Source organism: Setaria italica, chromosome IX (assembly GCF_000263155.2).
Source record: "Setaria italica strain Yugu1 chromosome IX, Setaria_italica_v2.0, whole genome shotgun sequence".
Classification (NCBI taxonomy): Eukaryota; Viridiplantae; Streptophyta; class Magnoliopsida; order Poales; family Poaceae; genus Setaria; species Setaria italica.
Window position 1 is genome coordinate 55,341,581 of NC_028458.1, and position 12,194 is coordinate 55,353,774.

Genomic DNA, 12,194 nt, shown 5'->3' on the forward strand with positions numbered 1-12,194 from the left:
TGTGTGATGGCACTCATAGATACAATATGCCTCATGGTCAATGCTTCTTTGATGGGTTTCTTTATTTATGCTGTTTCCTACAACAATGACACATCTTTGCTTCGGTGAACAATCCTATCCTTTTGCTCTGCTTTTTGTACATAGGAGATGTGTCATTGTTGTAGGGCTCTGTGTTGTTCCTCTTAATTCTCATTGTTTATACTTACTGCTTGAGTAACTCTTGTATGGAAGCGAATGTAACTCAGGGTTGCTGCTGCTGTTGAGGTCACTGAGCAGTGAGCAGTGAGGCGCCAGCCAAGGCTTCAGGTTCTGGGGATTGGGTTGTGAATGTGTCTGGAACATGGGACCACCAGGCAGTGGCCCCGCCAAAACCTTCTGACAGGTGGGTCTCCGAGCCTTCATTTCCCAGACAACCCGCGGGCCGCGGGGCTTCCTCTTCGGGTCTCCACTCCACGTCGCCTGACGCCCACAGTTTCTCAGCCACTAACATCCTGGCCCCACTCACCGACCAACCTGTCAGCCGCGGACGCGTAGTTTTCCCAGCCACTTGCCACTGCGAACGCGGCATGGAGCGAGCGGGCCCATGTGTGGAGCAGGACGGCCCACATGGCAGGTGGCCGTCCCGTCAGTACCCTCTCAGCCTCTCTCTCCCTCTCTCTCTCCGTCTCTTCCCCCCGTCTCCGAATTTCTCCCCCACTCTGTCAGTCTCACTCCCCGCTCTCTCTCCCTCTCGCCTCGCCGCCGGCGACGAGCTCGAGCTCGAGCTTCTTCCTCGTCTCGCCGACGGCGGCGGTGCTATGGAGCCTATGAACGTTGACAACGGCGGCTGCGGTGGCCTCGACGCGCAGATCGAGCAGCTTATGCAGTGCCGCCCGTTGGCCGAGCAGGAGGTGAGATCCAGCCCAGCTATGTCCCCGTTCCATCCGGGTTTCCGGTTCGCTGGGTGCTGATTTCGCGGCACGATCTGGTGAAATGCTGTGTTCTTTCGATCTGTTTGCGAGGGCACGCCTAGGGTTTCTCGCTGGCCCTTTGGTAGCACTCCTTTTTGGGTCAGAAGTGTGATCCGGCGATTTTGGGGCTATTTTGCATTTGTTGTGATATGCCAAATTAATCGGCCCAAGCAATAGTTACCGTTAGGGTGTGATGGTACATGTACACATTTGGGTCGATGTAAGTATTAGTCTGCTTGACTAAAAGCAGGAATATTTGCTGCGTAAATGTGCATGTTCATGTTCTAACATTCTTGGAGTCGCAGTAATGGGTCCCACATGTTTCAGGTTAAGTCACTGTGCGAGAAGGCCAAGGAGATATTGATGGAGGAAAGCAACGTTCAGGTATGTCATGCTGGCAGTTCGCCCCTCACTATTGGGCTCAGCATCTTTCCCTATAGATGTGTCAGGATATCTAAATTTCTGGTTCCAAAGGCTGTTTGAATGATGTTGGATACGCTTTTGCCATTGCATTCGAGCAACATCGTTGTTTATTGTGTTGCTCCATTTGGATTGGCATTTTTTGTGGTTCCAAAGGCTGTTTGAATGATGTTTAAGAAGTTGGACTTTGAATCTTTCACATTTTCAGTGCTTTCATTTTGGTTCATGTTCCTTGCAGAACGCAACACTGACGATTGAAATAAAACATAGTAATTTAAGGTTTTCCTCCTCCTGTTTCATTCCAATCCATCTGCTCCATCATTAGCTTCTACTGTATGCACCTAAATGAACCAGAGTATGCCTGCATATAATGGTGCGAAGGTTTCCTAGAAGCATTTGCAATTTAATGTGTTATGTACTTTGGCGAGGATATAAGTATCTGAGTTCGAGCTTTTGTAACTTCTGCATGCAGCCTGTCAAGAGTCCAGTGACGATATGTGGTGATATACATGGACAATTCCATGATCTTGTAGAGCTTTTCCGAATTGGCGGAAAGGTACCAACTATGTTGAATGGGCTTTCCTTCCTTTTTTTTCATGAAAGAACTTCCTACCCAATATTGAAAACATCCATTCCATCCTCTAATCCCTATCAGTTTTATTCTCTCCTGTTTCCAGTGTCCAGACACCAATTACTTATTTATGGGGGATTATGTGGATCGTGGCTACTATTCTGTTGAGACTGTCACTGTAAGAAAATAAATTACTGCTTATTTCCTTCATCGAGTTCTTTTTTCTGTAATTTTGCAGAATTATCTAGTTTCACATATAGTTGAGACTGCAAAAAAGAAAATTTATGAGCTTATGTTTCAGCTCATATTATGTGTTAGTGTTACATATTGACATCTATTCCTTATCCAGCTGCTAGTAGCACTGAAAGTGCGCCACCCACATCGAATTACGATCCTTCGTGGAAACCACGAGAGTCGGCAGGTACCCTCAGTTATTACTTTCTTGATGCTTATGGCATGTGGCTTTTTGGCTACCATTACTTGAAATTAGTCAGAGATCATAGATTATTGACTCTAGTTGTTAAAAATCAAATTATTTCCTTGTTCAGCACAGTGACGTTGTTGCAATTTAGATGCCATCCATCTTAACGATCGAATTGTTTTTTTTTTCAAACTGAAACTCTTATTTTACTATGGTTGCAGATCACACAGGTGTATGGATTCTACGATGAATGCCTACGAAAGTGAGTTTATTTAGCTGTTTAAAGTTCAATTACTATAATTTTAGGTCTAGTATGTTCCTATGAATTGTTTCATTACCTGTACGAGAAGATTTGTGCATATTCTTCTTTTCTTAATCATAGTTCTCTGATAGCTTCAGATTTATTTTCATAGTATAATATATAGAAATCCCATTTTTTCTCACATACGCAAAATCTCTTTGGCATCATGTGCCTTTTCTTTTGCTGTATTAATAGGCTTCTTTAGGATGCTTTATAGAGACTCCTTGGTTCATGCAAGTTGATTGTAAGAATGATTTTTCCTACAAGTCCACAACATAATCCTAGCATGCAGTTTGTTTTACTAACTCTTTTGTTTCAAACCAGGTACGGCAATGCAAATGTATGGAAGACATTTACGGATCTTTTTGATTATTTTCCTCTGACAGCTCTGGTGTGTACTCTTAAGACTAGAAACTCCTTTTTTCTTGAGTGCTGCTTCTATGTGTCATCCTGTCCACAGGCATCATGATAATTTAAAACACTTTGAGTGGTATAGTAGCTATGACAAATTAACAATATATTTATGGGATATGGCCTATGGGTTGTGACTCTTTCTTTATCCCATTAGAGCACGTTTGAAACTGAGAATCCATAAATTCTGTATATTGTATTTGGGTGTTCCAGGTGTATGGAATGCCCTTGAACATCAACCTTCTTCATTCTTTAGTTGATTCCAGCACTGTAGAATCAAATGTTTGTGAGACCTCAGTGTGTTTGGCCATTAGGGTTATCCAATATGTTGTGCTTTGTTGCTGTCTAGCTTTGTTTTTTTATACTTTCTACATTGTTTACGCTTGTTCAAGAACAAGTAATCTGGTGGTGTTGTGGCTGACTGTTCTGTGGAACAGCAGCTGGTGACATTGTGGTTCATCTTCTCTGTTGAAACTATGTTGTCCTCTCTGTAAATCTGTAAATATCAAATTGTATGAATTGATTTTTTTCAAACATTTATACATTCTGATAATGCACAAACAATTCTGTGTGTTCTGTATCTACAACTATAATTGTTGTTTGCTGTAGTATTGCACTGTAAAATAGCTGTATCCCTTGCATTTTCTCAACGTTATAGCATTGTCTGTCCACGGTCTCTACTGATACTATGCTTATGTTCTGCTTGAAGGTGGAATCAGAGATTTTCTGCCTTCATGGTGGTTTATCTCCATCAATTGAAAATCTTGATAGCGTGCGTAGCTTAGACCGTGTCCAAGAGGTTCCTCACGAGGGACCTATGTGTGATCTTTTATGGTCAGATCCAGACGACCGATGTGGTTGGGGCATATCTCCTCGTGGTGCTGGCTACACTTTTGGACAGGTACTACACAATCTGTTTTTCTTTTACCTCTTTTTGTACCTTTTAAAGTCAAATTTATTCATTGATTCCTTTGTTTCTCCAGGATATATCAGAGCAGTTCAATCACACGAACAATCTCAAACTTGTAGCTCGGGCTCATCAATTAGTTATGGAGGGATATAACTGGGCTCATGTAAGCTGATTAAACCTTCAGAAACTGAATCAGCTGAGTTTTGAGTGAGTAATCTTTCATGACCACACATGATTCTTGTATTTACAGGAACAAAAGGTTGTCACCATATTCAGTGCTCCAAACTATTGCTACCGATGTGGCAATATGGCATCCATTTTGGAAGTTGACGACTGCAACAGTCACACCTTTATCCAGGTATATTTACCATATAATTGTTCCTTGCTACTTTCCATTTTCTTGGGCTTATTTATGTGGTATCACCCTGATATGAATGTACTATTGTCTATTGTGTGTATAGTTTTTTTAATATGAAATGGTTGAAACTTGAAGTGGAAATTTAAGTTGGCACATAGTGTGTTTCTAGAAAAGACATCATCCATTACCTTATCTTTGTCGTCTCTCCCTAAATATAGTATGTTTCTAAAAAGACATCTCCGTTACCGTATCTTTGTTGTCTCTCCCTAAATAGAACAGCTTTGATGCCAGTTTGTTTTTCCTGTCACGCAGTTTGAACCAGCCCCAAGGAGAGGTGAGCCAGATGTGACGCGAAGAACACCGGATTATTTCCTTTAAGTTATCGATGTTACCTATTCCCAGCCTATGCTGTGACGATCGACGCCAGCATCTGCTGGATCAAGGGCCAGCCAGAAATAACAAGCGAATGCGAAAGCACTATACAAAACCTGAGGTCCCCATTGGCCAATGCAAGAGATGCTGCTATCCTGAAAGAAAGCAGGTGTGCCATGTAAAGCCATGCCTGAGTTTTGAAGCCTTTCAGGTGATCGAAGGGCCGTCCACTTCAACTCTTGCCCTCCCTTTTAGGCATATTTTTACAGAGGCATGGAATTGGCAAAAGACTGAACATCAATTTGTACGTTTGTAGCGTAAGCGTGTACCGATAGGCCTGTACTGATTTGTATCATCATTCATCAATGGCAAGGCACAGTTAAACCCCTTTTCAGTAATCTAAATTTTGGTAAAGATGTGCCATAGTACATGCACATGACTCTTTTCCGAGTTGGAGAAAGAGAAACATACTACATACCATGCGTGTTAGTAACTGCTGAAGTGTTTTCAGAGTTTGTGCATCCCTTCATGAATTTCGATAGACTGACAAATTCCACACCCTCTGTAGTTTTCTTTGAACAACTACACGATAATACAAGGATCAACATGGAAGAGATGAATAGTGGTATATCTATCGTGAATATTGCAAGCATCATCAATGAACCCACGTCAACCTTAGATTACTGCTACTATGAACCACCAATTAACCTGTCAGGAGACGAAGAAGAAATCGGCCATGGATCCAACGGCAAGATCGGTCGTCGGTGATCCATCGGCCGTGGTGGCGTAAGAAGAGGGTCTGTACACGCCGCCGCGCATCCCTTCGCCCGCCGGCCGGCCGGCCGTGGTGAGGTCCGTCAGACGGAGGTGCTGGCGAGCAGCTGGTTGGCGGCGGCGACGCCCCTTCCCTTCATGACGTGCTTCCGTAGCCCCGGGATGTGGACGTTGGTGATGTAGTCCGCCCAGTCGACGCTCCGCACGTCGAAGTGGAAGCGCGCCTTCTCCGCCACCGACATGGCGGCGAGGAGCGCCTCCGTGTTGCCGTTGTCGAAGCGGCCGCCGTAGAAGGTGTAGGGCTGGTAGATGCTGCCCAGGTGGACGGCCTGCTCCACGGACCTGGCGCAGAGCTCGCGCGCCCGCTGCGAGAGCCGCCGCCGCTGCTGCTCCGACCGCAGCAGCGCGTCCGTCTCCACGTAGGCGGCGAACTGGTCCATGCTGTCGAAGAGCCGCATGGGGGGCACCGGGATGGGCCGCCCCGCCGCGTCGCTGTAGGGGCACCGCGTGAAGTGCTGGAACAGGAACCGGCTCAGCTCGCCGAACACCAGCGGGTTCACCGTCGACGACGACACGTGGTACACGTGCATCCCGCCGGGCCCCGCCGCCGCCGGCGGCGACGACGACGACGTGCCGCCGTGCTTCGCCATCGACGCTAGCGTCGCGTTCACCACCATGTCCGCCGGGACCTTAATTTCTCAGCGACGCAGATCGATAGACATTGTTACTGACAAATGCTTGTGCACACGTACGAGATACTGTACCGACTCGACAGACAGCTGCTTACCACATCGAGAACGCCCTCTGGGTCGGCGAGGAACCCACTCAGCTGGCCTTTGCCGTAGTAGAGGACGACAGGGTCCATCATCCTGTGTGTTCATCGTATCAATTCGCCGGTTGCAAGGGAGATCCTTGAAGATACGTGCCTGAATATCTGATCACTGAATTGCTTTTTAACACATACCTGTTCCCTTCCATCCAGCCGGGGAAGGGGTCCCTCCAGGTGCTCTCGATGACACTGGGCCTGATGGTGACTACCGGCACCTCCCCTCTCATGCTGTTGATGACCATCTCTCCCATGGCCTTGGTGAACACATAGGTGTCCTGCCACCCATGGAGGTTTGCCCTACCAAAAACAAAGAATACGGATCAAACAAAACGAATAATGCTACTTCATCTCTGCACTTCACATTTTTTGCGAGTTGCACTTTGCATTAGATGGATTATTCAGTAGAAGGAAAAGAAAAAAAACACTAGCATTTCGTGCACTGTACCTCTCCAGGCCTAGATCTTTCATTTCTTGAGTAAACGAAGCAGAATCAACGGAGCGTCTTCTGGAGTAGTCGAAGGCCAGCTTGATCTCTGCCTCGATGTCCAGCACGGTGCTGCTGTGTTCTGAAGATCCCAACTCCTTGGCGATGGTGTCTCCCATGCGAAACGGCTTCTCCAGCACCAGGCCTTGCCTCTGCCCGTTCACATACGCTGTTCGACAAACACGTACAGCATTCAAACACAGTTGCACTCTGTTCGACAAACACGTACAGCATTCAAACACACACGCTGTTCTAAAGCAACTGGAGTAAAAAACAGGAGCTTTTGACCACAACAACTCGTGTGTTTGCACTCTGTCTGACCTGTCGACACTTGCAAGAAGAGCTTGAGCCGTCGGAACCGCTGCGCGAAGCTCATGATCCGGAACGGGCCCACGGTGTTGATGTCCATGGCGACATCGTACCTGCGACCAAAAGTGCGGCAGACTTAAGAGATCGATGTTCATAATGAAAGATGACAGAAGCGTGCGTCTAGTGCCTTTGGAGCTAGCTAGCAATACTGGTAATGCGTCACGAACCTCTCGTCGAACGTGGTGTTCGCCGCCGAGTTGACGATGATGTCCACCTGGTCGGCGATCTCATCGGCGAGCTCGGGAGCGATGCCGATGTTGGCCTCCCTGACGTCGCCGACGACGGGAACCAGCTTCCTCGCGATGAAGCTGCTGTAGTCGTTCCCGTGGATCTCCTGCAGGCATTTGAACAGCTCCGTGTCCACTACCTGCACACACATATACAGCATCCATGCAGAAAAAAACATGGTCATCTGGATGAACAAGGAACGAATGTTAGTGCGAACAAGCAACAACCGCGAGCCGTATACCTCATTTTGCAATCTCCTCAATGCTGCTTCGCTGTCTTTGGCTTTGATCAGCACGTATATCTTGCCAACGTCAGGATTCGTCCTCAGAATCTTCTCGATAAGAACTGCCGCAGAAAAACAGTGCGGAAATGAAGCACAGAACTAGGATTTGGATACTATATGTCTATATATACAGTTATACACTAGCAGAAGCTATCACCTTTAGCCAGGAAACCCGTCCCGCCGGTGATGAGGAAGTTCTTGGCGCCGAGGAACTCGGCAATCCCAATCCCGCCGGCGTGACCTGCCGGCGACGTGGCGGTGGAACCGGCTTCTGATGAATCACCGCCGAGCCCGCGCACCGGGAAGGACGATGACGACGGCCTTGAGCCTGCTGTACCAGGCGACGAGCAGCACGCCACGGCGGCACGCTTCGACAGTAGCGACGGCGGGAGCAGCAGCGCGCCGCCTCCGCCGTACCGATGCCCACGGCGGCGGGCGCCTCCGGCGGCGAGGCCGTGGAGGACGACGGCACGGGAGAGGTTCACGCATGAACTCCCCATGGCCGCGCGCCAACAAAGGGATGCAGGTGCAGGCTAGGTGCGAGACCCGTAGACAATGCGGAGCTCCGCCCCCGCGGTTGCAGCAGGGTAGGTGGGTGTGTGGTGTCGAGGCGAGCTCCTCTACTTCCTGCCTGGAACGAAACGGAACGAGACCAAGGCGGAGCTGGAGCCGAGCCAGTGACCTACAAAACCCCGCGAGCTGCGCTGCAAGGAAGCAGGGAGAGATGGCCAGCTTTAAAAGTTGGTGGTTCGGCGAGGAAGCCCCAGGCCATCTTTGTGCCGCCGTGGGGAGGAGCAATTTATAACGCGCGCATGATGGGGGGATGAGGAGGGGGGGAGGGACCAAACGGAAAGAGAGCCCCGCCCCCGCCCGGGGCGAGCTCTGAGGCCGCCCAACCCAGCTGGTGTGGCGCCGTAGGCGAGGCACGCAAAGCTCGTGCACTTCTTGGAAATGCGGTGACGCGCGACGGGCGATCGGTCGTGCTGGTAGCTAGCTCTGGCGTACACACAACACAAACTAACAAGAGTTCGCAACGGCCAACGGTGCCTCCGTACAGCGTGCTGCATCCAGATCTCTCTCACTCTCAGAGAAACGCTATGGACCTGCAGCAGCTGTTTTCTCTGTTGTACCACCACTATATCTGGTAGTCTTAGTGTGTGTTTGGTTGGGCTGTGGTTTTTGAAAAAGCTGCTGTGAGTTTGGTTAGAGCAGCTATGAAACTGTAGACTGTGTAATAAATACCTATAATGCACCTAAAGGTCTAAGGATCTGTTTATATGCAAATTGTTCGTGACAAAATAATACGTTCACTAATTCGCATATAAATGATTATTTTAGAAAGGAAAAAAATAAATTTTATATGTTTTTTATCCATCAAAGTGATTGGTCCGCATAAATAGAACAATATCCATCAAAAGGCTTATACAATGATGTTTGTAGTAGTTAGAAGTTAGCACAATATTTAATCACTTAGTTATTTTGAACAGCATGTGTTCCTCGATTATAGTAGTTAGAAGTTAGCACAATAGCACTGCCTCAAGCAGAAATGTGCTTCACGAAGTAAATGGCTTTGTATGAGTTGTTCAGCAACTTGACCTTCGGAATTGAGACATTCAGTGCTTCATCAAGCAAATGGCTTCGTATGAGTTGCTCTTCACTTGATCTTCAGAATTCAGACATTCAGTACATCTGTGCATATGAATTGTCAGAGCATGACATGCTTTACGATCAGCAGTTCTGCACAAATTGTAACGCCTCACCCTGACATGCATCCTCTGCTCTCTCAGTTCTAGTACATTGTTACTTCAACCCTGACATGTTAGATTAGCTGCCATGATATTTTTCTGTGCTTAGAGGGAAGTGCCGATTCTGCACATACTCCTGTTGCCGAGGCAATAGCTCAAACGCTGAATCCACTAACGGCGGCTTGCCGCGCGCAGGAGCACGGGTGCTGATCAAGTGCAGCTTCAAGGTGAACTCGACGTCGTCGTCTGAGCTCTCCCTGGAGGCGGAGCGCACCACAGACCAGTAGTGGAAGTACCTCTGTCGTGCCTCCGGGTCCAGTTGTTCGCCGGCTCCCCGGTCGTGGCCACGAACCGCCGCATCGAGTAATACTTGGCGATGCGCGCGCAGAGCGCGTCGAGGCGCGCGTCGGTGACGAGGAGCGGGAACGGGGAGGTCGTCGAGGGGTGGCAGGCGCAGCCACCGGCGGTGACAGCGGAGCGGACGGCGTAGCGGTGGAGGATGTTGGAGTAGAGCGAGGTCTTGGCGCCGACGTCGGCGGCGTAACCCGCGACGCGGGCGTTGTTGAGCCGGACAACGAGGTCGTGCGCGTCGATCTGGGTGCCCTGGCCGAAGCCGAGAAGGATGCCGCTGTTCCCGACGACGGCGCAGGTAGGGAACCGCTCCCGCCGCCGCCCTGCGGAGGATCGCGTCGCCGCCGGCGTAGTATTGGGACGGGCCGCGGGGGAGGAACAGGCGGCGGCGAAAGGGGAGGGAGAGGAGCGAGAGCGCAAGGAGGAGCACGAGCACCGGCGGAAGGTGGCGGCGCGGTCGCCTTCGCGCGCGTCGAGATCCGGCGGCGGGCGGCGAGCCACCGGGGGCAGCGGACGGTTGTCCTGTGCGGGGGAGGAGGCGGACGGAAACGGATTGGGCGTGCGGGAGAAGAAATAGAACGAGGAAGAAACTAACCAGTACGTTCATAAGGCTAGTCCAAGTGCAAAGTTTTATCGCACTGTTTTAAAGGATGCCACATCATCCTATAAGGTGTATTCTCATGAATGAAACAGAGAGTTCCAGTACACAGTTTCATTTCACGATTTCATAGGATGACCATGACAATTAATTGTGAGGCATGTGATTGGGTATGGTCAGATAAAATGAAACTTTATAGCCCCCAATGCAAGTTTCATAGTCTTGGAAATAGTGTATACACAGTTTCATCCTGATGAAACTCCTTCCCTCTCTCACTTCATAACTATCATGCCATGTCATCACATATGCTGATGTGTCACTGTATTTAATGTGCATGCCATGTCATCACATATGCTGATGTGTCACTGTATTTAATGTGCATGAAACCTCTATGAAACCCCCACTGGGATTAGCCTAACTAGGTGGTTAATATTTTTAACCTAAAAGTACGGGAGAGCATGAGGAAGATGTTTAGTGGTTAATATTTTTAACCTAAAAGTACGGGAGAGCATGAGGAAGATGTTTTTGGTTTTGTATGTAGCTTTTGGGCAAAAGTACATATGACTTTTAGACTTTTTGATTGGTTTTTGGCTTTGCAAAGTAAAAATAGGTCGGAAAGTTCAACCAAAGATACTCTTAGTCTGCGTAGGGGCAAGGGCGGATCTAGGATCCGGGCTGCCAGGGCTGCAGCTCGGGGCGAGCCCATATAGCCCCTTTAACATATGTGGTGTTTAGAAAAAAAACTACAATCCCAATTAGAGAAAAGGAGATCTAGAAGGTGTGAATCAGCAACTCAACTCAGGACGCAGCCTCGTTCTGGATCCGCCACTACGTAGGGTTACTTGTGGTTACTTGCGGAGATGGTGTTTGGCAAATTGGTACGTACGGTTTGCAGGGTTCTCCATTATGGTGTTGGGGACCCTGATCATTCACATCGGCCATCCACCACATTGTTTGCGTTAATATAAACTCGAATGGTCTGCGTTTTGAGACGGAGCAAAGTAGCTAGATGCGCAATATGGCACGGCTTATGATTGGAGCCGAGCCAATCATGAGCGCGTGCAATGCAAATTGATGATCAACTTGAAAATAGAAATGCGTGTCGTCGAGTGATGCTATCATGCATGATCGAGCCATGACGCTAACACCGGAAACGAGCTGGGCTCTCATTTTTTCATAGCCTGGCAGCCTTCTTCGCGGCTTTGCCTGCGCTTTGGGCCGCCCCATCTCGGGAACAAGAGCGTGCGAACAAAGGAGAGGGCCCATCACCTGACATTCGCCAGAATCCACTAAAAAGAGGCCAGAAAGACGACAAATGATGGGCTTGTGGGCTGCCAAACGGGAGATGCGACGGATTTCTCACAAAGTTTTAAAAGACGGTGCAACGGATTGCTAGAAGAATGTACCGTTTCTAAAAAAAATTCTCTCTGAACATCTATACTGTATTCGAAACATTTATTTAATAGTTTTTAAGAAGACAACGGGTGAAACCATCTCTAAGTATTTTTCACATACAAAAAGATACTTTACTCCGATCCCCGTATGAATATTCCGATACAAAGCATTCCCTCCTCCATCATCACAACATCTACCTAATCACGAAACGCAATACAAAATTGTTGAACCGGCCCAGCTCCCCTCAGCAGGCAGGTCCCAATCTTTTTCTGTGTGCTAGCACACCATCCTCTCGGACCATGCAGGTCCTTTCGCGAAACGCAATGAACTTGCCATAGGTTCAGACGTTCCAATCCGTCGTCACGCTTTAGAAACTCTTGACACCGTACATGCGTTCATCACATGGATTGCTATGTCCTCCTAG

The 12,194-nt window shown here is 48.4% G+C and overlaps 3 protein-coding genes across 3 annotated transcripts; 1 reads left to right on the forward strand and 2 right to left on the reverse strand.

Annotated features, from left to right (window-relative positions):
• The first annotated feature begins 665 nt into the window (after window positions 1-665).
• LOC101780683 (serine/threonine-protein phosphatase PP2A-4 catalytic subunit) lies at window positions 666-5,187 on the forward strand. Its single transcript, XM_004985519.4, has 11 exons — window positions 666-890; window positions 1,278-1,334; window positions 1,843-1,926; window positions 2,048-2,119; window positions 2,291-2,362; window positions 2,584-2,624; window positions 2,988-3,054; window positions 3,784-3,975; window positions 4,058-4,147; window positions 4,235-4,342; window positions 4,655-5,187. Exons 1-11 carry the CDS (start codon window positions 798-800, stop codon window positions 4,718-4,720), a joined length of 942 nt encoding a protein of 313 aa, XP_004985576.1. The 5' UTR covers window positions 666-797; the 3' UTR covers window positions 4,721-5,187.
• A 31-nt stretch (window positions 5,188-5,218) lies between these two features.
• LOC101779750 (fatty acyl-CoA reductase 2) lies at window positions 5,219-8,435 on the reverse strand. The gene is made up of 8 exons (XM_022823342.1): window positions 7,839-8,435; window positions 7,640-7,743; window positions 7,338-7,537; window positions 7,123-7,223; window positions 6,763-6,970; window positions 6,453-6,614; window positions 6,276-6,357; window positions 5,219-6,177 (listed from the first exon to the last, which is right to left on the reverse strand). The coding sequence occupies exons 1-8, from the start codon at window positions 8,179-8,181 to the stop codon at window positions 5,572-5,574; spliced, it is 1,806 nt and encodes a 601-aa protein (XP_022679077.1). The 5' UTR covers window positions 8,182-8,435; the 3' UTR covers window positions 5,219-5,571.
• Window positions 8,436-9,648: 1,213 nt separating this feature from the next.
• LOC101780152 (sialyltransferase-like protein 2) lies at window positions 9,649-11,280 on the reverse strand. Its single transcript, XM_022829798.1, has 2 exons — window positions 11,262-11,280; window positions 9,649-10,367 (listed from the first exon to the last, which is right to left on the reverse strand). The coding sequence occupies exons 1-2, from the start codon at window positions 11,278-11,280 to the stop codon at window positions 9,649-9,651; spliced, it is 738 nt and encodes a 245-aa protein (XP_022685533.1).
• Between the last annotated feature and the right edge of the window lie 914 nt (window positions 11,281-12,194).

What these genes read in the sequence shown, in the direction of transcription:
- LOC101780683 (XM_004985519.4), top strand. Translation starts at nt 798, where the DNA reads ATGGAGCCTATGAACGTTGACAACGGCGGCTGCGGTGGCCTCGACGCG. An exon ending in GCCCGTTGGCCGAGCAGGAG is followed by an intron (nt 891 to 1,277) that starts GTGAGATCCAGC and finishes CACATGTTTCAG; the next exon opens with GTTAAGTCACTGTGCGAGAA. An exon ending in GAAACCACGAGAGTCGGCAG is followed by an intron (nt 2,363 to 2,583) that starts GTACCCTCAGTT and finishes CTATGGTTGCAG; the next exon opens with ATCACACAGGTGTATGGATT.
- LOC101779750 (XM_022823342.1), bottom strand. Translation starts at nt 8,181, where the DNA reads ATGGGGAGTTCATGCGTGAACCTCTCCCGTGCCGTCGTCCTCCACGGC. An exon ending in AACACCACGTTCGACGAGAG is followed by an intron (nt 7,224 to 7,337) that starts GTTCGTGACGCA and finishes TTTTGGTCGCAG; the next exon opens with GTACGATGTCGCCATGGACA. An exon ending in CTTCTTGCAAGTGTCGACAG is followed by an intron (nt 6,971 to 7,122) that starts GTCAGACAGAGT and finishes TTTGTCGAACAG; the next exon opens with CGTATGTGAACGGGCAGAGG.